The 27,393-nt window shown below is 46.6% G+C and overlaps 1 protein-coding gene across 1 annotated transcript in view; it reads right to left on the bottom strand.

Moving 5' to 3' along the window:
• TRIM24 (tripartite motif containing 24) overlaps positions 1-27,393 on the bottom strand; it is a 622,654-nt gene that overhangs the window by 295,901 nt on the left and 299,360 nt on the right. The window contains 1 exon segment of the mRNA XM_029599765.1: positions 26,940-27,054. Within this exon segment, the coding sequence (XP_029455625.1) occupies positions 26,940-27,054 (115 nt within the window).

The raw sequence follows: 27,393 nt of genomic DNA, 5'->3' as shown, positions 1-27,393 counted from the left end.
CAGTCTAGGTAGAAGGCTAGAGCACGTTTACAGTCGAGAGCATGCAAAGCCTGTTCTCCTGGATTTGAATGGGGCCTGGGAAAGAAGGTGGGTAGTATAATGGGTTGATTAATATGAAACTCCGATACTACCTTAGGCAAAAACTTAGGGTGAGTGCGGAGTACTACCCTGTCATGCAGAAGTTTAGTGTAAGGCAGGTAGGTGACTAATGCCTGTAACTCACTAACTCTGTGAGCTGATGTGATCGCCAGAAGAAAAATCACCTTCCAGATGAGATAGTGGAGATCACAGGATTGGAGAGGCTCAAACAGCGCTTTCATGAGCTGCCCCAAAACCACGCTAAGGTCCCAAGAAGGGGCTGGAGGGCGCAATGGAGGTTTTAGGTGCAGCAAGCCCCTCAAAAAGCGTGTTACCAGGGGTTGTACCGATATGGAGACATCCCCAACACCTTTATGGAAGGCGGCCACCGCACTGACATGCACCCTGATAGAGGAAGTTTTCAGGCCTGACTCTGAAAGGTGCCAGAGATAGTCAAAAAACGACACTGTGGAACAAGTGAAGGGGATCGATGGACATGGAAATACACCATACCGTAAACCTGTTCCATTTATAGTGATAAGACTTTCTTGTGGAAGGCTTTCGAGAAGCTACCAGGACACTGGAAACCGGCTCTGAAAGGTTAAGAGGTTGAAGAATTAACCTTTCAACATCCAAGCAGTCAGAGATAGGGCCTGGAGGTTGTGGTGACGTAGGCATCCGTCGTTCTGAGTGATAGAAGTGGATCCTTTCCCAGAGGAATGTGCCGGTGAATTGATAGGTCCTGAAGTATTGGAAACCACACCTGGCTATCAGAATCATCAATCCCCTGTCCTTTCGCAACTTCACGAGAGTCTTCGAAATGAGTGGAAGTGGAGGGTATGCATAAAGGAGACCACTGGTCCATGAGAGGGAGAAAGCGTCTCTTGGCTGCGAATGAGAGAGCAGACGTTTTCTACTTTGCGGTTGTGGATTGACGCAAAGAGGTCTATATGAGGGTAACCCCAGCATTGGAATATTGAGTCCGCTACTGTGGGGGTTGAGGCACCACTCGTGCTGTTGAAAAGTGCGACTCAGCGTGTCTGCCAACACATTGCCCACTCCCGGCAAGTAGGTGGCCCTGAGGCACATCGACTGGGAAAGGGCCTCTGCCAATAACTGTGCAGCTTCCTGACACAGGAGGTGGGAGCCCGTTCCCACTTGCTTGTTGATGTACCACATGGCCACCTAGTTGTCGGTTTGAATCTGGATGACCTTGTTGGTGAGGTAATCCTGAAAAACCCTGAGAGCATATCTGATTGCCCGAAGCTCTAGGAAATTTATCTGGTGTTTGGCTTCCTCTGGAGACCAGATGCCCTGAGTTTGCAGGTTTGCAACATGTGCACCCCAGCCGAGGTTGGAGGCATCTGCAACCTGAAATGGAAGGCCTTAAAGAAGATTGGATTGGTTTATCCACCAAGCCAGTGATAAGCGGAGCTGGTTGGTGATGTGGACAATGGTGGACATTGGCTGAGAAGACTGAATCCACTGCGATTTGAGTCCACTGCATTACTCATATGGCAAGACGAGCCATCTGAGTGACAAAAACTGAGGAGGCCATATGACCCAGTAAGATCAGAAAGTGACGTGCAGTTGAGTGTTGTCGAGACTGCAGTTGATGGGCCAGAGAAGCGAGAGTGACAGCCCGATCCCGGGGTAGGAAGGCTTTTGCTTTTAAAGTGTCCAAGTCGGCCCCTATGAACGATAGGGTTTGGGATGAACTAGCCTGGATTCTGGATAGTTTATGAGGAACCCTAGAGAGATGAGGGTATGCAAAGTGAGACGTAGGGACATCAGTGCAGTTTAATGAGCGGGAACCCTGATCAACCAATCGTCGAGATAGGGGTAGACGTGGACACGAGTTCTGAGATAGGCTGCTACCACGATGAGACACTTGGTGAAGACTCGTGGGGCAGATGCTAGGCCGAATGGCAAACACTCGATACTGGAAGTGCTTTGGGCCTACTAGGAACCGCAGGAATCTGCGATGTGACGGAGTGATTGAGATGTGCGTGTAAGCGTCCTGGAGGTCTAGAGAGCATAAGAACATGCCATACTGGGTCAGACCAAGGGTCCATCAAGCCCAGCATCCTGTTTCCAACAGTGGCCAATCCAGGCCATAAGAACCTGGCAAGTACCCAAAATCTAAGTCTATTCCATGTTACCGTTGCTAGTAATAGCAGTGGCTATTTTCTAAGTCAACTTAATTAATAGCAGGTAATGGACTTCTCCTCCAAGAACTTATCCAATCCTTTTTTAAATACAGCTATACTAACTGCACTAACCACATCCTCTGGCAACAAATTCCAGAGTTTAACTGTGCGTTGAGTAAAAAAGAACTTTCTTCGATTAGTTTTAAATGTGCCACATGCTAACTTCATGGAGTGCCCCCTAGTCTTTCTATTATACGAAAGAGTAAATAACCGATTCACATCTACCCGTTCTAGACCTCTCATGATTTTAAACACCTCTATCATATCCCCCCTCAGCCATCTCTTCTCCAAGCTGAAAAGTCCTAACCTCTTTAGTCTTTCCTCATAGGGGAGCTGTTCCATTCCCTTTATCATTTTGGTAGCCCTTCTCTGTACCTTCTCCATTGCAATTATATCTTTTTTGAGATGCGGCAACCAGAACTGTACACAGTATTCAAGGTGCGGTCTCACCATGGAGCGATACAGAGGCATTATGACATTTTCCGTTTTATTCACCATTCCCTTTCTAATAATTCCCAACATTCTGTTGCTTTTTTGACTGCCGCAGCACACTGAACAGACGATTTCAATGTGTTATCCACTATGACGCCTAGATCTCTTTCTTGAGTTGTAGCACCTAATATGGAACCAAACATTGTGCAACTATAGCATGGGTTATTTTTCCCTATATGCATCACCTTGTACTCATCCACATTAAATTTCATCTGCCATTTTGATGCCCAATTTTCCAGTCTCACAAGGTCTTCCTGCAATTTATCACAATCTGCTTGTGATTTAATTACTCTGAAGGGGGTCACCATCTTGAACTTCTCTCTTTGTAGGTTTTTGTTTAAGACACGAAGGTCCAGTATTGGGCGACCACCACCTGACTTTTTTGGGATTAGAAAATACCAGGAATAGAATCCCTGGCCCTTCTGGGAGAAGGGTACTGGTTCTATTGCCTGGGACTCGAGGAGGATGGAAACTTCCTGATCGAGAAGGTGTGAGTGGTCGGATGTTCCCCATGTTAGCTGAGGTGGGGAATCCGGTGGAACGGTGAGGAAGTTGAGGTGGTAACCTTGAGTCACTATAGTTAGCACCCACTGATCCGTCGTGATCGTGTGCCACATGCTGGTGAAGTGGCACAATCGACCTCCTACGGGTACGGAAGGAAGAAGAGGTTGGGCACTGCTCTCCAAGAAAGAGTCCAAATCTGGACGCCGGGCCTGGCTGAGGGGCTGGCTGTGTCTTTTGGATCCGAGGTTGTCTGGATTGGCCTTTTTGGTAAGGCCTGGAGGGACGACCTCTGGAAGCTGGAGGGTAATATCTCCTTGGTTTGTACGCAGGCCTCTTGGAGTCTCTTCTGAAAGATCTCTTGGAAGAGGAAGAGTAATCAGAAGGTACCAAGGAGAGTTGGCGGAGAGTCTCATGGTGGTCCTTGAGCTGCGCCACTGTTTCTTGAATCTTTTCTCCGAAAAGATTATCCCCAGCACAGGGTAAGTCAGCTAACCTATCCTGAACTTCTGGTCTGAGGTCTGAAGACTTGAGCCAGGGCCATCTTCTTGCCCTTATTCCTGCTGCAGAGACTCTAGAGGCAGTGTCGAAGATATCGTATGCAGCATGGACCTCATGCTTGCCAGCATCTAGACCTTTTTGAGCAATGGTATGAAGCTGGTCTTGAAACTGTTCGAGTAGAGATTCAGAAAATCTTGGATCTTTTTGAACAGGTCTCTATTGTACTGTGTCATGTACAATTGGTAGGAAGCAATGCGAGAAATTAGCATTGAACCATGAAAAACACGTCTGCCCAATACATCCAGGGACTTTTGTTCTTTTCCTGGAGGTATAGAAGAATGAGGTCTGGACCGCCTTGCTCTTTTCTGGGCTGACTCCACAACCACCGAGTGATGATCTAATTGAGATTGTTGAAAACCAGGAGCAGACTGAACCAAGTAGCATCTGTCTTGCGCTTGACAGGTAGTACAGAACCTGGATGCTCCCAATTTCTTTTCAATAGATCAATAAGGATCTCATGTACTGGAATAGACATGATTTCCTAAGGAGCATCAATGAACTGGAGTACTTCCAGCATTTTGTGCCTGGAGTCCTTTTCTATCTGAAGCTGAAATGGAATTGTTTCAGACATCTCCTTTATAAAATTAAAGGAAGACAAGTCCTCTGGAGGAGAACGTCTTCTTTCATCAGGAGGAGAGGGCTGTGAAGGTAGATCATCAGTGTCCTGGGAAGTGTCATCGGTCCAGGGATCATAAGGCTCGTCACCAGCTCCCATGGGATCATCAGATGGGAGAAACTGTGCTAATCCTGAAGGTCCAGGCCTAGGCACAGAGGGCATCGATGGTATCGGAGGTGGCACCGTAGGCATCGACGGAGGCACCGATGGAATCTGTGACATCAATGGACGCGTCGGTGGCAGCTCTTCGGAAGGCAGAATGGAGATCTGTGTTTCTTCTTCATCTGACGATAAGGGTATCTGTGTGGAAGGAATCGGGGCCACCGGTTCCCTCGGATCCACCTGTGGAAAGGCACCAATTAAAGCGTCCATTCTGGCCAGTAGTGGTGCAAGAGTCATGGGTATCGGGTCGGTGACCGGCTCAGGAACCGGCACCAGTATCGATGGAGGTTTGAACCCCTGGAGTGCTTTTCCGATGGCCTCTTGGATTATCTGATCCAATTCCTCATGGAAACCTGGAGCGTGGAGCCCCGGTTCCAGAGTAGGAGGCAGCACTGGCGTAGCCGGAGGGTCCACCGGTGACAGTGGAGTCGCAGCTCCCGGCACCTGTCCAGGTGGGGAATGCCTCAGTGACCCAGACACAGAAGAGGACGGGGCCTTTTCTGGAAGGGATTTTTTTTGTCGGTGGCTCAGACGACGTCGATGCCTAGGGCTTGCCTGTATCGGTGGCCTGAGCTTTTCGATGGCAGTGTTGACTTTTTCACGGTGCTCTCCTTGGTCCTTTTCCCGCAGAGAGACAGAAGGAGTTGACAACCGCGGAGTTGTCTAAGCCGGTCGGGCAGCAGCAATTTCACAGTGCTGGCGCAAAGTAGACGGCACTGGTTCGGACGACGAGTTGGGGTTTTAGGCCAAAAGAGTAGTTCCATCTTCTTCAGCTGAGCCTTGCGACCTTTTGGTGTCATTTGGGCACATTTGGTGCAAGTTAGGACATCATGGTCGGACCCCAAACACATCAAGCAGACCGAATGAGGGTCAGTGATGGATATTGTTCGAGTGCAGTCGGGGCACCGACGGAAACCCGACGCCATGGTCTCGACAAAATTTAGCCGCGGTGCGGTCGATGGCCGATCGGTCGCAAAGGAAAAACTCGACGGTAATCGACCTCAAGCAGGTAAAAAACTTACCGATCGAGCACAGAGTAAAGTTATCGATAGGGGGACCCCTGTGGGGTAAAAATTTTGAAATTTTCTTGAAGAAGTTCCGTGAGGAAAATTCCTGTCAGGGATATCTGAAAAGCTCCTTAACCTGCGTGGCTACTGCTGCGCAGAAAAAAGAAGACTGAAGGGGGACCCCTGCTGGGTGCAGGGTTGATGCTATGCTGGGCATGCCAAGTAGTTGCCAGTCAAAGTTCTAGAAACTTTGACAAACGTTTTCTGTGATTGGGCTCCATCCTGATGGTGTCACCCATATGTGAGTACTACCATCCTGCTTGTCCTGTGAGAAATAGATAAAGCCAAGCTGGGGAGATACTGACTGATCTGATAGGATATGTGGAATGTTTTGTTTGGACTCTGCAGGCATGGGACTGGCTCTAGCCTGGAATTTGTGAGTGCAAGAAATGCTGCAAGGGGTGGAGAGACAAAAGAAGTTCCAGAAAAAAGTGTCTGGGAGTACAGAGCAGGGAAGTGATCCCCTGTGGAGGGGGAAACGCAAATTGAAAAGTGAGCTGAGCCTGCCAATGAAGGGCTGCCAAACTGATGATAGCAAGGGACAGATGAACCAAGCCTGCACAGGAAGGCAGCTGGCTAAGTATTGGTGAGGAAGAATCTTCTGGGGAGTGTAGGAATTTATTTATTTAAAATTGTTTGTATACCGCTTTTACAATATTTGTCGATCAAAACGGCTTACAGATTAAAACATACATAATTAAAACAACATACAAAGGCAGGGAGGATAAAAATCACATGGTAAACAAAATAAGACATGTACAATCACTGTGCCGGGGAATTAAAAAAAATGTTAATGCGATTAGGGTTGGTGCTTATTTAAGTGCCGAGGGGATGTTTAAATAGTGAACCTTATGAGGCCAGAACAGTTTTAAATACATTTGAGAATAGGAAAGTTTTGAGATTTTTTTAAAACTTTTTGTGAGAGGTAATCTGCCTTAGATCATCAGAAGAGATATTGGTAGGGGAATAGAGGGGACATGAATCGGCCACATTACCTGCTCCTGTCTGGACAGTTAAATACAGGCTGGTCAGTCACTCATAGCCCACTGTGTTCTACTTTTTTCCTTTTTGCTGGGGATGCTGTAATTAGTTCAGAACCCCTAATCATTTACAGGTCTATCCAGTAAAGTGGGCCTTGAATTAAACTGTGACGTCACGTCTTGAGCGGCCAATTGCACGCACAGGGGCCGCTTTCCCCCGTGCAGGCGTCCATCTTCGCCGGGAGGCAGGGGAGCCACGATCCGTTCCTGCTGATGGCCGGAGGGCTGCAAAAAAAAGTAAGTCGCGCAGCGGGAGGCAGGAGAGGTCCGATGTCCGGAGGGGGCTGCAAAAAGTAAGTTGCTTCGCCACTTCACACTGTCAGTGCTCTTCTTCCCTCCTCCCGAAGCAGGGCGCGAAAAGCAGCCTTGCTCCGGGAGGAGGGAAGAAGAGACACTGACAGTGTGAAGCGGCGAAGCGACTTACTTTTTGCAGGCGTCCATCTTCGCGAGCAGCTGGAGGCAGGAGAGGTCGTCCGATGCCCGGAGGAGGCTGCAAAAAGTAAGTCGCTTCGCCACTTCGTACTGCCAGTCCCTTCTCCCCTCCTCCCGGCTGTCGGCGGAAGTCCCTGCTTGCGTGGGAATAAAGCCTTATTTAAAGAAGAGCTCTCCAGCACACACCCGTGCTTCGGCCACAAATTGCTTGTGTGGGAGCTCTGTTGGATTACTGCTTATTTCTGCTTCTGATCTGACCCGGACTGTTTACTGAATTCGCTACCTGCTGCCTGCCTTCGGATTCTGTTGACCTAGTTCCTGTTGTCTGCTGCCTGCCTCGACCCGGACTGTCTATTGGATTTGCTCCTGCTGTCTGCCTTCGGATTCTCCTGCCTTGGTTCGGTTGTCTGTTGCCTGCCCCGACCCGGACTGTTCCTTGCACTCCAGAACCTCTACAAGACAAGGTAGGCGGTCTTCTATTTTGGTTCCACTAACTGGTTCGTAACATGTTTACAAGGATACACCATTCTCCTAACCTCAGAAACAGACAAGACCAGCCACCTGAACCTTCAAGGAATTAAGGGCCAAACACAATCAACCCATCCTGCAAAAAATCCAAAATGAGCAGGATCTTATCCTAACAAGGATGAAGCCCTCAGTCCTCACACCAAGCTTCAAACACTCGCCAAACCCGAACATAGGCTAAGGAAGAGGAGAACTTTCACGCATGAAGCAAGGTGGAAATAACCGCAGCCGAGTATCCAAGCTTCAGCAACTGAGCCCTCTCAAAGGCCATACCTTAAGACAAATAGAGTCAGATATTCATGAAGAATAGGCCCCTGCTGTAGCAGATCCCTGTGGACTGGTAATCATAGAGGAGAGTCCACCTGGAGTCTCCATAGATCTGCATATCACGGCCTCCTGGGCCAATCTGGTTCACCAGAAGCACTATTCCCGTGTATGTCTCGAATCTCCGAATCACTCTGCCCAACATATGCCACAGAAGAAAGGCATATAGAAGCTTGCCTTCCAGCACTCCTGCACGAGGACATCAATGCCCAAAGACTTCAGATCTCTCCTGCGACTGAAAAAGCGAGGAGCCTTCGCATTGTGTTATGTCGCCCAGCAGGTCTAGAAACGGGAGGACTCAGCGGCCCACTATGAGCTAGAATATTTCATTTGACAATTCCCATTCTCCTGGATCCAGACTCTGTCTGCTAAGAAATTTGACTCTTACATTGTCTTTTCCTGCAATGTGTGAGGCTGAGATCTCCTGAATATATACTTTCGCCCATTCCATGAGTTGGGCTATTTCCTGTGACACTTGCTTTTAGTTCCTCCCTGTCGTCACATTGTCTGACATTAATCGGACCACTTGACCCTGCAGATGGTCGATGAATCACAAGCATGCCAAATGAACGGCATAGGCTTCCAGCCGATTGATGTTCCAGAGAAACTCTTCTGAGCTCCAGTGCCCCTGTGCTGTCAACTCCTGACAGTGAGACCCCCAACCCTGGAGACTTGTATCTCTCATGCGTACTAGACAATCTAGTGTTCAAAGGGGAATGCCCTTCATTAGATGATCCGACTGCAACCACCACTGCAATTGGATGCTGCTCTCCACCGATAAGTGAAGCCGTATCAAGCAGTACTGAAACTGTGGACTCCAACGTGCAAGCAGTGTGCACTGAAGAGGATGCACATGCCCCTTGCCCACAGAACTACCTCTAGGGTGGCTGCCATCAACCTGAGCACCTGTAAGACCATAATGCCGGGCGTATTGTTTGTCAATAGCTGCACCTGAGTCATCAATTTTGGAATGTGGCTCTCCACAGGAACACTTTGTCTTCCTTCGTGTCAAAACAAACACCAAGATACTACAGCATCTGGGATGGCAGCGAATTGCTCTTAGCCAAGTTCACCATCCAACCTAGTTCCTGTAGCAAGATCACCACCTTGCGCGAGACCTGAAGGCTCTCTTTCATACTCTTGGCCTAAATTAGCAATCGTCTAAGTACGGGTAGACCAGAATGCCATCCTCTCTCAATACTGCCGCTACCACCACCATGACCTTGGAGAAGGTTCTGGGTGCGGTAGCGAAGCCGAAGGGTAGCGCTCGAAACTGCTAATGTTGCCCCAAAACAGTGAAGCATAGAAACCATTGATGCTCCAGCTAGATGGGAATATGCAGCATATGCCACTAAAATCCAGACACTTAAGAAACTCCCCTGACTTTAATGCCATTATCACCTAGTGTAAGGTTTCCATGCGGAAATGAGTCACTCGAAATGATGGTTGACTCCCTTGAAATCCAGGATAGGGCAAAAGGAACCCTCCTTCTTGGGTACAGTGAAATAAAAGGAATATCGGCACGTATTTACTTGTGATATGGGCACTGGGATCATGGCACGCAGGCTGAGGGGCCTTGACAATGTGCACTCCACTGCCTACCTCTTCTGAGGAGAGTTGCAGGGAGACACCATGAAAATGTCTCGAGGAGTGATGAGAAACTCCAGAGTATAGCGTTCTCTTATTTTCAAAAGCCACTGGTCTGACGTGATCTTGACCCACCTCCGATAAATAGAGAGGTGACCCCCTATCTCCTGTTCCTCAGGGTGGGTCAGCACACCTTCATTGAGGGGGTCGGGAGGCACTGCCACTCGAGCCTGCACCCCGTCTGGGTTGCTTGGGACAAAAGGACTGAGACCTACCCAAAGGTCGAGCAGTCTGAGAAGCCTCTGTAGGGTCAAAAGCATTTGAAATCCCTAGCAAAACCTCTCGAGCTGAACGAGTGTGGCACCTGCTTTTTATCCTCTGGTAACTGAAGAACCTAGGACTCACCCCACTTATTGGCCATTTTTTCCAAATCACTTCCAAACAAGAGTGATCCTTTAAAGGGCAATTTCATAAGATTAGACTTTGAAATTGTATTGACCGACTAATTCCTTAGCCATAGCTGGGGCCTGGCCACTATCACCGAAGCCACCCCTTCGGCTGAAGTGCGGACTTGTTTCAGCCCGCACCTGCAAAAAAGGTGGCTGTCTGTTCCATCACTGTCCTGGAATTCAAACGAGATTCATCGACTTACTGATAGAGAAGCAGGCAACTGCAAGCCACCAGGGAGCAGCAAGAATCTCTGCAAATTCATTGCCATCGCCTCAAAGGCCTGCTCACAGATAGCCTTAATTCTCCTATCCTGAGCATCCTGCAATGCCATTCCCCCTTCTACAGGGATAGTTATTCGCTTGGAAACGACACACACTAGCGTATCCACTTTCAGAAAGCGCAACTGCTCTCTTGCCGCCAGATTCAGGGGGAACAGCACTTCCAAGTCTCGCCCCCTTTAAAATTAGCTTCCAGGGCACCCCATTCAAGATGAATCAATTCTTGAATAGAATCCATATTGGGGAAGAAACATGATGCTTTACGCAAATAAATTAAAATTAAACTTTTCTTTGGCTCAGACATGGAATCAGCACCCAGCATCCCCAACATCCTCAATGTCTGAGAGATCAGAGCCGGTAACAGCTCTATGAAAGAAATGCAACATTGTTCTTTATGGCTCCGAACCAGGAGGAATTTCCCCATCCTCCAGGGAGTAAGGATCGCCCTTCATCATCTGTGCCATCTGGGTTTCTATCAGGGTGACGCACTGCAGGTCTAGATGTACTCAGACGCTTTCCTGTGGCACTAGGCATTCTGGAATCTGCAGTCTGCGATCCTGAACTTTTAGGGTCGGCCAGGGCAGCCAACTGCACCTGAAGAAAGGACTACAGCCCTTGAAAAAAATTCCACCCAAGAAAAGGCAGAAAGATCCATACCAAAACCAGGGGGTGTTGGTCTTTTGCCACCGAGTTGCCTTCTCCTTCTAATGAACCAGTTAGGGGAGGCCCAAAACCAGGCAAAGCCTCTGGCAGTTCTCCCTCCGGTCCCATTTCCGTATCATGTTGGGAAGGACTGGGCTCAGCAAAATCAGTTGGAGACAACTCTCCTTGAGCCTCCAAAAAGCACCGACATAAGTTAGTGGGGACGCCAGGCTGTGATGCCAGAATATGGCAAGCAGCACAAAAGGTAAGGCATTTAGGCTTTTTTGCTACCGGTGCCATGGATTAACACCCGCTAACAGAATGCTCCCAAAAGCATTTAACAATTGTGTGCCTAGCTGCGCGCCCGCATAAGTGAGCATGGACAGAGCACTGAAAAACTAAACTCTGTCCAATAAGTGCACACTACAGATACCCAAAATATAGGTACTCAATATGTGGTCCAGGTAAAAAACCACCTGAGCGCCCACCTAAGCGCACAAGCACAAACTGACGTCACACACTGTTTCACGGCAGACTTGTGCATAGAAACGCATGCGAATGCTGCTGTGGCCTACCAGGCAGCGTCTTAGCGAAGCCTAAGAGCGGGGCCTAGCCAAAAAGGCTGCTCAATCCGTCAAGCTGCCACGACTCCCCAAGCTCCCCTGGGAGATGGGAACATGTCGAATCGGTGCCTCGAGCTCAGAGACCAGAAGGGGAATGGGATCCCTAAAATTAACTCTCCTTTTTTTAAAAAAAAATATTTTGATACATTTATTCTTTACCTAGCTTCGCCTGACCTGGCCGAGTATAGAGTCAGTCTTTGGTTGCGGGGGAGAGGGCAAAGGACTCCATTGCTGCGCTCGGTTTCTTGCACCCACTAGCCTCTCAGCTGTTTGTCTCTCTACAGTTAAGTACACACTGTAAAACCAGTTATCAGACCAAGGCTCTCTACTGAGGGAGGGATCTGCAGATTTCAACACAGGAAAACTTGACTTGTGGGCAGGACCATAAGGTATCACCACAGAAGAGCAGGGCAAATTAATTTCCTTCTTCTTTCTCCTTCTAAATGTTTTTTCTTTTTATAAGCAATCCCGAGTAGGGAGATGCACGTCCATCATCTGCTGGAGATGGAGCATGCTGGCAGGCTGATGTCTATGCAAGGGTATATGTATACCATGACGTCGGCTTTGCTCCGTCTCCATCTGCTGGTAGAGATGCATAACCCACTGGTGTGGATTAACCTGTATGAATGCTAAGAAAACAACTAAGATGCAGACACAAGTTCAGCAGCCAATTGGGGACTATCCAATCCTTTGCATCGTATGACTATTAACTTGTGGTGAGGTGTTGTTCGTGTGCACCTGGTGCAAACAGCTCCTGGCTCTCACAGAACGAGACCGCTCTCTCGAGTTCAGAGTGGCAGACCTGGAAGAGCTGAGGCAGATAGAGAGGAATATAGAGGAGACTTTCAGAGACACAGCAGAGCGGTCCTATTACCAGTCAAGCAGTCCTTGTGCTGCTTTGGAGGAGCTAGATCATCTGACAGGAGACTATCACCTTGGTGTGGCAGGAAGTAATCCTGTAGCTAGACTTGCCCTCCAGGTGATGCCTTATCCTCTCGATGAGGATGTGTGTCCAGGGCTGTGTGCCCAGGAAGGAAGGGTTAGTGTGGCTGTTATAGTGGGTGATTCGATCATTAGAAACCTAGATTGCTGGGTGACCGGTAAGCCTGAGGATCACTTGGTAACTTGCCTGCCTGATGCAAAGGTAGTGGACCTCATGAGCCACCTACATAAGATTTTATAGCATGTTGGGGAAGACCAACTGTCATTGTATATGTGGGTACCAATGACAAAGGAAAGTGCAGGAGGGAGGTTAAATTTAGGCACTTAGGTACGAAACTGAAATACAGAACCTCCAGGGTTACATTCTCAGAAATGCTCCCTGTTCCACACGCATGACCTCAGAGGCAGGCTGAGCTCCAGAGCTTCAATATGTGGATGAGACTAAGGTGCAGGGAATAGGGTTTTAGATTTGTTAGTTTATGGGGAACATTCTGGGAAAGGGAGAGCTTACTCTGATGGGATGGGCTCCACCTTAAGCAGAGTGGAACCAGGCTGTTCACACTAACCTTTAAAAAGGAGACAGAGCAGCTTTTAAACTAGATAAGGGGAAATATATATATATAAGAAAATTATTCCTTACCTGCTAATTTTCGTTCCTGTAGTACCATGGATCATTCCAGACGGTGGGTTATGTCCCCCGTCCAGCAGATGGAGTCAGAACAAAAAACTCTCATGGGAGGTCCCTTATAACCATGCCTCCCCTGACTCAATCCTCAATAAAAGACTATCAAAGCCAATAGAGAAGAGATTATACGAACAGAGGGATCAAGTGAACGAAACGAAAAGCCAATTGGCTAATAACTAGGAACTAGATTTAGAACTAAAAAACCTTAACTGTGAACCTTGCAAACAGTATTGTGCTGAAAAAACAGTCTTTAGTACCAGAAGTACAGAGAGAAACTGAATCTAGAGACAGGTAAGCAGGGATGTCCCAAAAACAACTACCCCCAGAACAAGGGAGGGTGTCTGGAATGATCCATGGTACTACAGGAACGAAAATTAGCAGGTAAGGAATAATTTTCTTTTCCCTGTACGTACCAGGATCATTCCAGACGGTGGGATGTACCAAAGCTTTCCCATCATGGGTGGGCCGTGGACAGCCCAGCCCGAAGAACCCTGTCACCCAGTTGTCCGTGAGACGGAGCTCAGACGTCCAGGCGATAATGTCTGGTAAAAGTGTGAATCGACTTCCAAGTGGCCGCTCTACAGATTTCCTGAATTGGCACAGAGGAACTCTCAGCCCAGGAGGTCGCCTGGGCGCAGAGAGAGTGAGCCTTAATCACCAACGGCGGAGACTTACCTACTCCCAGATATGCCGCTATGATCGCTCCCTTTAACCAGCGAGCAATGGATTGCTTCGAGGCCATGCATCCTCTCCGAGGTCCCGACCAAAGAACAAATAAATGATCTGAAAGCCGGAACTCATTGGTTATCTCCAGATAGTGCATTAGCACTCGCCTTACATCTAACTTGCGGAGATCAGTCGACTCCGAGGAAGAAAAGGACGGAAGGTCCACCGACTGATTGACATGGAATCCGGAAACCACCTTAGGCAAAAAGGATGGAACGGTACGCAAAGAAACTCCATCGGGCGAAAAACGAAGATATGGCTCTCGACAGGACAGAGCCTGCAACTCCGAGATCCAGCGTGCTGAACTAATTGCTACCAGGAAGACTGTCTTGAGGGTAACATCTTTAAGGGTAGCGGCACGCAAAGGTTCAAAAGGTGAGGTGCAGAGGGCCCGAAGCACCAGGTTTAAGTTCCACGATGGACAAGGTGGTCGGGTTGGAGGCTTCAAATGTTTGACCCCCCTAAGAAAGCGCAGAATATCCAGATGGGAGGACAGAAGACTGCCGTCCGTCCCCTGCAGAAAAGCCCCCAGAGCCGCCACCTGAACCCGGAGAGAATTGTAGGCTAGCCCTAGATCCAATCCCGCCTGCAGAAAGGAAAGAATCTGTGCCACTTAAGCCTGTGGAGCCTGAATGTCCTTCGAGACACACCAATCTTCGAAGACCTTCCACACCCTGACATAGGTAACCAACGTGGATGTCTTTCGTGCACGTAACATAGTGGAAATAACTGGTTCAGGATAACTGCGATGCCTTAATCTGCGCCTTTCAAAAGCCAGGCCGCAAGACAGAAGCGATCTGCCGCTGGAAAAAATATTGGACCCTGACGCAGTAACCGCGGGAGGTGACCTAGCCGAAGCGGGTTCTCCACCGCTAACTGCAGGAGATCCGCGAACCACGGGCGTCGGGGCCATTCCGGTGCCACGAGTATCACTGGACCCTGATGAGCTTCTATTCTTCGAATGACCTTCCCCACCAGTGGCCATGGTGGAAAGACATACAGAAGGGATCGTCGAGGCCATGGAAGTACCAGCGCGTCGACTCCTTCTGCACCGTGCTCCCTTCTTCGGCTGAAAAAGCGAGCTGCTTTTGCATTCCTGGCCGTTGCCATGAGGTCTAAGTGAGGAATTCCCCAGCGTTCGATGATCAGATCCATCGCTTCCTCCGAGAGTTCCCATTCTCCCGGATCCAGGTGTTGTCGGCTGAGGAAATCCGCCTGTACGTTTTCGACGCCCGCTATGTGAGAGGCTGCTAGACGGAGGAGATGACGCTCCGCCCATTCCATTAGTCGGTCGATCTCTAACGACACCAACCGACTCCTTGTACCCCCCTGACGGTTGATGTATGCTACCGTGGTAGCGTTGTCCGACAGAACTCGAACCGCTCTGAGACGCAGAAGGTGTAGGAAACCCTGTAGGGCGAGACGAACTGCTCTGGCCTCTAGACGGTTTATGGGCCAGGACGATTGTTCCTTCGACCATTTCCCCTGTAGCGCACTGTCCTGACAGACCGCTCCCCAGCCGGAGAGACTGGCATCTGTGGTCACTATCATCCAGTCTGGAGACTCCAGGGATACACCCTGAGCTAGACTCAAGGGGTCCAGCCACCACTCGAGACTGCGCCTTGCAAAGTCTGGGGTTGGAAGGACCACCTGGTAATCCCGGGACACCGGCTTCCAACGGGAAAGCAATGCTCTCTGAAGGGGTCGGAGGTGGGCAAAGGCCCACGGCACTAGATCGATGGTGGAGGCCATGGTTCCCAGAACCTGAAGATAGTCCCACGCAGTCGGGAGCTCGAGAGCCAAGAACCTGAGGATCTGCTCGCGCAGAGCCTGCGCTCTCTCTTGGGTGAGGAACACCATGGCTGTTCTCGTGTCGAAATGGGCTCCCAGAAAATTCAGTGTCTGAGAGGGCTGAAGCTTGCTCTTTGTAAAGTTGACGATCCACCCCAGGGCCTGAAGAAGTTGAATTACTCTGTCGACCGCCTGAATCCCTTGCAAAAGCGACTTCGCCCTGATGAGCCAATCGTCCAGGTAAGGGTGTACCAGGATTCCTTCCCTTCTGAGCACCGCTGCTACTAGCACCATTATCTTTGTGAAAACCCGGGGTGCCGTGGCTAATCCAAAAGGTAGAGCCCGGAACTGAAAGTGCTGATCCAAAACCTTGAATCGAAGATATCTTTGATGGGTGTGAAGGATCGGGATATGCAGGTATGCCTCCGTCAGATCCAAGGAGGCCAAAAACTCTCCCGGATGTACAGCCGCCAAGACCGAACGTAGCGTCTCCATGCGAAACCGAGGGACCCGGAGGGAGTTGTTGACTGTTTTGAGATCCAAAATTGGTCGAAACGTACCCTCCTTCTTGGGCACTATGAAATAAACGGAATAGTGACCCCGTCCCAATTCGGAGGCCGGCACCGGTACAATTGCCCCCAAGGCAAGTAGACGACTTAAGGTCTGTCGAACTGCCTGGCGCTTGAGAAGGGACCCGCAGGGCGAGAACAGGAATCTGTCTGGTGGAGTGCGTACAAAATCCAACGCGTAGCCATGTCTTAGAATACTTAGAACCCATTGGTCTGAGGTTATTTGGACCCACGCTTTGTAGAAGAGCGCAAGTCGACCCCCCAGCCGGGGAATCGACTCGTGGGTCCACCTGGCATCATTGAGACGACTTTGCCGAGGTGCCCGCACCGTGGCCATCCTTACCGGGCTGACGTCCTCGAAAGGACCGATTCCAAGTGTGCGAGCGAGATGAAGGGGCCCGAGGCGGTTGTTGCCTAGCAGGGCGCACTCTACGCTGATTACGATATCGGCCTCTGTTGGTATTGAACGATCTGTACGAGCGTGGACGATCCTCCGGTAACTTGTGAACTGTATTCTCATTGAGTGACTTAATAATCTGATCCAGGTCCTCCCCAAACAGGTACTTGCCCTTAAAAGGGAGAGACCCCAGCCGTGTCTTGGATGAAGCATCTGCCGACCAATTCCTTAACCAAAGGAGGCGGCGCGCCGACACCGCTGCCACCATGGCTCTAGCTTGCACCCTGATAAGATCATAGAGAGCATCAGCCCCATAAGCCACTACTGCCTCCAATCTGTCCGCCTGTTGGGTCTTGGAATCCGGCAGGGCCTGTGAGGTGAGCAGCTGTTGCACCCATCGGAGTCCTGCCCGCTGTGCTAACGAACTGCAGATAGCAGCTCGCATGCCCAAAGGTGAAACCTCGAAAACCCTCTTCAGGAACACTTCCAATTTCCTATCCTGAATATCCTTCAACGCTGTCCCGCCAGTGACAGGAATGGTCGTGTGTTTTGTCACAGCAGAAACTGCCGAATCCACCGCAGGAACCTTAAGAAGTTCCAAAAAATCCGCTGGCAGAGGATACAATTTGTCCATGGCCCTACCAACCCTAAGATTAGCCTCAGGGGTATCCCACTCTCGAGCAATTAGCTGTAGGATAGAATGATGAGTAGGAAAAGCCTTTGCTAATGGACGAAGACCTGCTAAAAGAGGATCCCCCTTTTTGACATTAGGATCTGGAGCCACCGGATCCGGAGGAAGGTCAATATCCATCTCCTGTAGGATGTGTGGTATAAGCTCCTCCAATTCCCCGGCTTGAAAGATTCTGAGAACTCTGGGATCATCTCCCTCGACCTGGGCCACCAGGGAGGGGTCATCAGAGAGTGGATCCAGGAGAGGGTCCCCACCCCCCACTGGCTGCGGAGCTGCAGGAGTGGTCAGGGAACCTTGAGACGTTCCTGGCCGTCCCTCTGGAGGAGGGGTGTCAGCTTGGGGCAAAAGGTTCCCCAGGGAGGGTTTCAGGCAAGGTAGCTTAGCTGGAGGAGGACCCCCTCCCCCCAGCAGGCTGTCTCTGCTACATACAAATGCTCTGTGCATTAAAACTACAAACTCAGGAGAGAAAAAATCATCCGAATGTGCCCCAAGTCGAGAAACAGGCTGAACTCCGGCACCAGGAAGAGGCAGAGTAGTAGGAAGTTGGGCGTCTGTGTCCTCCTCTGAGAGACCGCCGTTTGCAGCTGGGGACAAAATGGCCGCCGTTCCCGCACTCGACGGAAACGGAGCCTGTCTCTTTCTGCCCCCGCGGTCCTGAAGGCGCTCGACCTCCCTCGCAGAAGGGCTGTCTTCCCCATCTGAAGCCATACTGATAGAAATTTTTTTCCTCGGTGCAGGGGAATTCCCTGTGCACCGTCGCCGTCACCGCTCAACTGTCTCTGAAATGTGCGAGGAGGGAAGGAGGAGGGGCAGCTCGCGCGCGCGAAAAATAAAGTCAGTCAACCGGGACTGAAAGGCTGCGGGTCCGGCCCGGTTCCCCACCCACCGACCCGATGAAGCCGTCGAGGAATGGTACCTCCCGACGGCAGGCAGCCCCGGGGAATATTACGTCGCGGGGCGGGAAACATCTCGCACCTCAAGGGCAGGGCGGGTACACACAACCTCGGGCAAGAGGGGAGGGATTGGCCCCACCGATGTGCTCCCTCGGACCTGAACGCCCCGAAGTAGAAAAACCTACGGCGCCCTGAAAATAAAAATAAAACACTTACCTCCAGCCCTGCAACAAAAAGGGAGGAGGTAGGAAAGAAAGGAAGAGAAGACAGAAACACAGCCTGTCAGCAAGACATTGTTCCCTCAGGAACAAAAAGAAACTCCTTTCCTGGCTGAAAGCTAAATCTCTACTAATAAATTTGTATAAGACAACTTGATCCCTCACAGAAAAATAAAATAAATTAAAAGAGTAAAACCCTAAGGCTTAATGCTGGGGACCTCAGTGTCCCCTGCTCAACATCTGCTGGAGTCAGAACTATACTGAGGATTGAGTCAGGGGAGGCGTGGTTATAAGGGACCTCCCCTGAGAGTTTTTTGTTCTGACTCCATCTGCTGGACGGGGGACATAACCCACCGTCTGGAATGATCCTGGTACGTACAGGGAAATATATATATATATATATATATATATTTTTTTTTTTTTTTTTTAAACAAAACACAGAAGTTAGGGCATCCTGCTATATTGGTTCCCCCCTCACCATTTTTCACTATATTAAAATGCTATATTGGTTCCCCCCTCACCATTTTTCACTATATTAAAATCATACTGAGGTTTCTTTGCTGTTCTGTGGACACATCAGTACTTCCCAACATTTATTGCTCCCTTAAATTTATGCACCCCAAAAACATAACATCACATATTTTAGTACTGACACTTAGTGGCCAACTCCTTAAACTTTCTTAGATTATAACTCATATTGTTTATGCCTTCAAGTGCTACAGATCTTAGTTTCATCTACAAATTTAAAAAACAAACTTTTCCTCCTAACCCATATGTAATTATTGCTCACAAAGATATTGGACAGAACTGGTTCCAAGACTGATCCCAGAGGAATTCCACTCATTGGTTTTCTTCAGAGAGAACTCCATTTACCACATACTGTCTATTCTTTAATTTCTAATCCAATTCACGACCTTTAGGCCTCACTCCTAGAATGCTCAGTTTATTTATGGGCCTCCTATGAGGGACAGTATGAACAGCTTTGCTCAAATCCAAGTATAACACATCCAGTGCCTTCCAATCTAATTCTGTGGTTATCCAACTGAAAATAAAAATTGCTTAGATTCATCTTGTACACTCTCTCTCTAGTAAAACAAAGCTGCCTTGATTCCTGCAATCCATCTGTTGCCAGATGCTTCATTATCCTTTCCTTTAGAAGAGTCTTCATTGAATTTACTACCAAAATGAGAATAACCAGTCTGTAATTTCCAACTGCCTTCCTACTGCCATTTCACGAGGGACATCATCAATGCTCTTCTCTAGTCCTGTGGAACCAATCCAGTCTCAAATAATCTATCAATGGACCTGCCAAAACTTCTGAGCTCTTTCAATATCCTAAAATGTAACTCATCAAACTCTATTGGCTTTGTCTACTTTCAATTTTTCCAGTTTCACACACTTTCCTTTGTAAATGGTGCAGCCTCTGCCTCATTACCATATGTACCCATTCCAATAACTGGCTGCCTCCTCCAATCTCTTCCTCAGAGAATGTCAAATGGAAATATTTAATCTTTTTTTTTAATTTTATAATGTCCCTTTCTATATATTTCCCCTCATCGCCTGTTAGTTTTATAATCCCACTGCCACCCCTCTTTTCTCCAACATATCTGTCACCTCGCTTTACATTTTTGGCTATCTTTTCTTTCAAAAGCAGCTTTGCCATCCTGACTACTTTGCTTGTCTCTTCAAGTTGGTACATTTCAATTTCAGGATTCAGACTTTTGTGTAACTCCTCTCTGCTTTTACTGTTATCTCAAATCATATCATCTGATTAAGTGGTGCTCAGATGGCTGCTTACCTGGATATTAGAAATGTTTCCTTAATTCTTAAGTACCAGGTACAGTTATGCTTTCCCTCATGGGTTGCATTACCACTTGTTTAAGGACAGTCCCTTAAAAAGTAGAGAGATCCTGGAAGCCCTTTAACAGATTCCATAGACAAAATACTCAATCCACATCTAGCAAGTTAAAATTTCCCACCATTCGGATATTTTCAACCAAGTTTCAGTCCAGATCTTCCACCTGTGTTGGAATATGCCTGCTTGCAGATAATATGAAAAATTGCAACCAAGTAGTTAAGCCAGAAGGGATAGATAAGATGAAAGACGATTTCATAAATTGGAAAAATGGTCAAAAGGTATGGCAACTATGCTCTACTATAAAAAGCTGCTAAACCAACATAGGATATGCTATGTTGAATCATATCAATTATCCATCAAAAACAGCATCCAGTCTCAGACAATGGCCAATTTGGGTCATTAAGAGGTACCCAGAAGATCCCAAGGAGTAGATACATTCCTTGTTGCTCGCTTCCAGGGATAAGCAGTGGCTTTCCCAAGTCCATCTAGCTAATAATAGTCCAAACTCCTTATAAGCCCAGCTATGCTAGATATTTTGACCGCATCCTCCGGCAACAAAATCCACAGATTAAATTGTGAGTTAAATCAAAACTCACTTTCCACTCAATACAAATGGGATGCAGAAATCTAAGGATCAAATATATTTTTAGAAGCAAAGAACTAGCAATGAAACAAGATAGATCTGGGAGTCATCACCTCTGTTGACATCAAGGTAATCAGAGTGACAAAGAAACTGGAAAAGCTAACATACTTGAATAAAGAGGCATCACTAAAAGGAACAGGAAAGTAGTATTACCTTAGTAAAGTTCTACAGTGCGATCCCACTTTGATAATTATGTTCAGTTGAGAAGACCACATATGCAAAGTAGAGGCAGTTCAAAGGAGGACTGCACTGTAAGGCCATACACAGAGAATGTAAAGAAGCTCAAGATATACTTCTCAAGAAGGAAAAGGGAGATATAATACAAAACATTCAAATAATTAGAACATTTCAATTAAAAGACTAGAAGGTAGCATTTTCCATAGAATGAAAAGTTTAAGAACCAGAAATGATTATATGAAGCTGAAGGAAGGTCAAAAAATTATATGTAAAAATATTTTTTCACTGAGATGGTGTAGACTCTTAGAACAGATTTCCAGTGGAGCTTATAACAGCAATAAGTGGCAAAATTCAGGCATGCAGTGGGCAGACATGAAAAGCCCTTTGTGGCAACGGGAGGAGACAAATCCAAATTGAGCAAGTCCTTAATACAGTACAGTAAGCAGGCACAAATGGATCAACTGGTCCTTTTCTATTGAAACCTTTTACATATTTCTAGGGTATTTGGCCCACAACACTACCTCTATGCTTAAGACCCAGGAAACGTTTTCTTCTCACCAAAGCCTGACTGGAATCTCCTTCATTAGTAAACTAGAATTTTTTCTCTGGAAGCCTATCTAGTCCAAAACTGGTAAACAGATTCACTCCTAAATACAAGATTTTGAAAATAGCTCAACGAATTACCTGCCAGGGACAAAATGCACTCTGTGTACTCATGCATTCCAAACCTACTCCTCCGAGCCCCCCCCCCCCCCCCCAAAAAAAAAAAGGTTTTGCGGGAGTGGATATCAAGTGTATTAGGAGACTTCCTAACACAGACCTCTAACTCTTCTCTCCCCAAGTGTAGTTCCATTTTTTACTCCCTCTCCCCTTGCTCCCCCAATACCTCTTACTCTTGTCCTATCTCACACCCTCTTTTCTCTTCCCTTTGATCCTGCTGCTGCCTCCGCTCGAGATCAAAGATGATGCTTCTTCTACCTTCTCCGTGTCCCTGCTGCAGCCTCTCTAATTCGGCTGAAGATGTCTTCTTCCTGAGGTCCCTGGTCAAAGTAATGCCACTGCTGCAGCCACTTGCTCCCCAGGCCCTCTCAGCAGACAAGAAAATCTATTCTCACCAAATAACTGGATTTTCAAAACCTGCCTAACTATTGCAGATCTTGAGAAGATTTGAGGGTATTTTTTATCCCAGGTGATGATCCACTTGTGGAAGGAAATCTGGAAAAGCTAAGACTTAAATAAATATGTTGTGTATATATAAGGGAGGCAGATAATCCATGCAATTTGAGCAATAGGGTAATAGTCACTAAGACCTTAGTAAACATCCCAATGATTGTTGCAAGGTTGAAGGACAGGGCTCTCAATTGAAAATGTTGCTTCCCCAAGGGAAAAACCCTAGGGATTTCTGAAATACTTATGCTAACTGTATACGCAAGTCCATGCCTTCCAGACCCAAGGAGCAAAAATACTTCCTAGTTTGATTTCCTGACTGAGGAATCTGTAGGACTGCATCCTGAAATGTTGATTCCTAACTGATCTGCTTGGCTTTTTAAAGTCCGGAATAGACTGTATTTCTTTGTGACTCAGTCATGTGCACAAGAACCAAATTGTCTTTTATTTGTATTCAACAGTTTATCCACAGTGGGATCTACCACCTCCAGACTAAGATACACCATTTTCCGGGTAAGGGACCTAATACAGAACTCAATAAACTGGTTCTCTCCATTATAAGTGTTGCCTATTTTGAGTCAGATCTTGCTATAAAAGGGGTTTTGAAAGCCCAGAGGTCGGAATTGTTTAAGAAGTTTGGAAATTTAGGATGCCTGTCTTGACTTAAGAGAACAGATTCTTGTAGAATGAAGATTCCACTGCCTGCATGTCACTTAGCCACTATACAATATCATTAGCCAAACTTTCACTGTAGCATCCTTAGAAAGTCTTGGCTATTCTTCCCTTGCTGCTCCTTCCTCTACATTAGGAATCTCATCCATGCCTTCCCTATTAGACAGAGACCTATCATACAGCAGTTAGAAGAGTTCAGTTTCGGAGGCAAGTGTGATCTCACATGCTATGCATCATCTCTCTGTTTTATTCACAAAGGCTCAGCTGTGTGAAAGTGTCACACAGATGGCTCAAATTGCGATTAGGCTATGGGTGAATGGCACCACAACCTGATTGCTGGTTTAACCAGAAAACACAAACTTCTGAGTTTGGCTGAGACAAGGTACAGTCCTTAATTTGAAAGTCTATTAAGACTTTAAAGGAAGAACTGGTTGCAATGACACTCACACAGATGGTCTGATTCTTGAGGTAGCTACAACCCAGAAACACCCACAATAAGTTCCCAGAGTTGACCAAGACACCAAGTGCCACTGGGTCTGCCCCCACAGAAAATGATTTTGAACTTGCCTCTAAACAAGAAAAAAATTATGCGGAACCCAAGACCCTAAGCTCATTGTAAGAAGTCCTCTTGCTAATAAACGGGCCGATTCAGTAAAAGTCGTGGGACAGCGGGCAAGCACCTGCTCTCCTGGCGTGCGCACAGGCCACTCTCCTGTGCGCGCGATTCAGGAGGGAAGAAGATGCAAATTAGGGCCCGCGGTAAAAAGAGGCGCTAGGGACACTAGCACGTCCCTAAAGCCTCTTTTTTTGACTGGAGCGGTAGCTGTCAGCGGGTTTGACAGCCGACGCTCAATTTTTCTGGTGTCTATTCTCGAGCCCGCTGACAGTCACGGGTTCGGAAAATGGATGCCGGATAAATTGAGCATCCGTCTTCTGACCCGCGGGCAGCCAGCCAATTTAAATTTTTTTTTTAAAATTTTTGATTTTTTTTTAAATTTTGGGGTCTCCCACTTAATATCACTATGATATTAAGTCGGAGGGTGTACAGAAAAGCAGTTTTTTCTGCTTTTCTGTACACTTTCCCAGTGCCGGCAGAAATTAATACCAGCCTTTGGGCAGGCGTTAATTTCTGAAAGTCAGATGTGCGGCTTGGCTGCACATTTTACTTTCTGTATCACACGAGAATAACTAATAGGGCCATCAACATGCATTTGCATGTTGCGGGCGCTATTAGCTTGGGGGTGGGGGGGTTGGACGTGCGTTTTCGACATGCTATTGCCCCTTACTGTACTGTACTGTATCGAAAGTAAAATGGCAGTCACAATCCCAACTATATAAAGTTCACCTTTTTAAAATGGTGGCAGCAGACAGATCTGCACAGACCACAGGTAAATTGGCCATTAAAAATAAATTTTAAGAAACCCCTAAACTACTGAAGGGCTTACGGTGATTCATGTTACCAATGCTCTTTGAGTCCTTCCTCTAACTAGACCAGTCAAAGAATGGGGGAAGTCACAAAAAGGAAGAGGATTCTAAGCAAAATGTGTAAGTTTTGTTTCTGCTAGCTGGTCTAATATACTCCAAGACTTAATACTGATCACTGTGAACCTGGAAGTTGTAGTAGGCCAGATTGACAAACTAAAGAGTAGCAAATCACCTGGACTGGATGGTATGCATCCTAGGGTACTGAAGGTACTCAAAAATGAAATTTCTGATCTATTAGTTAAAATTTGTAACCTATCATTAAAATTAACCATTGTACCTGAAGACTGGAAGGTGGCCAATGTAACCCCAGGGGCGATCTGGGTAACTATAGACCAGTGAGCCTGACTTCAGTGCTGGGAAAAATAGTTGAAACTATTCTAAAGATCAAAATTGTAGAGCATATGGAAAGACATGGTTTAATGGAACACAGTCAATATGGATTTACCCAAGGGAAGTCTTGCCTAACAAATCTACTTCATTTTTTTGAAGGGGTTAATAAACATGTGGATAAAGGTGAACCAGTAGATGTAGTGTACTTGGATTTTCAGAAGGCATTTGACAAAGTTCTTCACGAGAGGCTTCTAAAAAAACTAAAAAGTCATGGGATAGGAGGCTATGTCCTTCGTGGAAACAGAGTAGAATTAAATGGTCAATTTTCTCAGTGGAAAAGGGTAAACAGTGGAGTGCCTCAGGGATCTGTACTTGGACCGGTGCTTTTCTATATATATATATATATATATATATATATATATAAATGATCTGGAAAGGAATACGATGAGTGAGGTTTTCAAATATGCGGATGATACAAAATTATGCAGAGTAGTTAAATGACAAGCGAATTGTGATACATTACAGGAGGAACTTGCAAGACTGGAAGATTGGGCATCCAAATGGCAGATGAAATTTAATGTGGACAAGTGCAAGGTGTTGCATATAGGGAAAAATAACCCTTGCTGTAGTTACACAATGTTAGGTTCCATATTAGGAGCTACCACCCAGGAAAAAGATCTAGGCATCATAGTGGATAATACTTTAAAATCATTGGCTCAGTGTGCTGCAACAGTCAAAAAAGGAAACAGAATGTTAGGAATTATTAGGAAGGGAATGGTTAATAAAACAGAAAATGTCATAATGCCTCTGTATCGCTCCATGTTGAGACTGCACCTTGAATACTGTGTACAATTCTGGTCACCGCATCTCCAAAAAGATATAGTTGCGATGAAGAAGGTACAGAGAAGGGCAACCAAAATGATAAAGGGGATGGAACAGCTCCCTTATGAGGAAAGGCTGAAGAGGTTAGGGCTGTTTATCTTGGAGAAGACACAGCTGAGTGGGGATATGATAGAGGTGTTTAAAATCATGAGAGATCTTGAACAACTAGATGTGAATCAGTTATTTACACTTTCAGATAATAGAAGGACTAGGGGGCATTCCACGAAGTTAGCAAGACTAATCAGAGAAAATTCTTTTTCACTCAATGCACAATTAAGCTCTGGAATTTGTTGCCAGAGGATGTGTTTAATGCAATTAGAGTAGCTGGGTTCAAAAAAGGTTTGGATAAGTTCTTGGAGAAGTCCATTAACTGCTATTAATCAAGTTTATTTAAGGAATAGCTACTGCTATTAATTGCATTAGTAGCGTGGGATATTCTTGGTGTTTGGGTAATTGCAGGTTCTTGTGGCCTGGTTTGGCCTCTGATGGAAACAGGATGCTGGGCTTGATGGACCCTTGGTCTGACCCAGCATGACAATTTCTTATGTTCTTATGAGGGCATAATAAAACAAATTTAAAACACATCTAAAATGCTAAACTAGGGATAGGGATGTACATTTGGTTTTTTTTTTTTTTTTTTTTTTTTTTAAGGCTATTCATTTCATTCGTTTTGGCCCGTGTGCACATATCTCCCAATTGGAATGTACGTGCACAAAACTGCTGGTATGCGCGCATGTGGGCATCTACCTGAACGTCCGTGCACAATCAGTTTGTGCCCGCACCTTCCAATCGGGAGATACATGCACAGGGCTGAAACGAATAGCCTAACAAATGCAGATCCCTAACTAAGGACACTAAGAACCCAATTTAAAAGTTTTCTTTACCTTTTGTATCTATGGAAAATAAAAAGCTAAGTAATTTAGGCCATAAGTGAAAGAACACAAAGAGATTAAGAGGATCAGAAGAAAAAGAGAGACAACACAAAACCCCAAAATTTCACTGACACATTTACAGTGAACAAAACCAACATGAAGATAGTCTTTTGTAAGAGTCAAACACTACACATAATTTTGCAATAATAAATACACATCATACACACTGTTATAAGAACAAACTTTTCCAAATCTTCAGTAAGTTCCTTCTTTTGGGAATGTGGCATTTCTTGTTCCCACCACCTTACAGATAATTTTGCACAAACGAGCATCTTGGTGTGATAATATCCTACCTAAATTAAAAATATTTTGCGCCCACATGTTGGCATCACAGTGAAATTGAACACTGTTGGTCACAGGTGTAGAGTCACACCTTGCACGAAGGAGATGACGCAGTCGATAGGTAATCTGCAAGAGAATAAAAGAAAATCTGTCCAGGATTCATTTCCCTCAAACAACAGTAAAGAGAAACAGGTAGGCTACATTTGTCTTCCTCAATAAGAAAGAACAAATTCCCACATCCTAGGTGTTTATTTAGCATAAGTCATACCTCTAATTGCATTAAAAGTCTTGAAAATCAGATTTTCTGGTTATATAACTGACAGAAAACTTTCCTAAAAACAAAACCACTAGCTTCTGACTACAATTTCAGCCTGATATGGTTTCCCATTTGTATTCTGGACTCACTGATAGATGACTACAGCTCCAGGTAATTAGAAAATAAACACACATGCAAATAAAAATAAA

The sequence above is a fragment of the Rhinatrema bivittatum genome, chromosome 4, assembly GCF_901001135.1.
Source record: "Rhinatrema bivittatum chromosome 4, aRhiBiv1.1, whole genome shotgun sequence".
NCBI classification, from domain to species: Eukaryota; Metazoa; Chordata; class Amphibia; order Gymnophiona; family Rhinatrematidae; genus Rhinatrema; species Rhinatrema bivittatum.
Note: the sequence above shows the minus strand (reverse complement) of the source record. Positions and strands in the feature narration are given on the sequence as shown.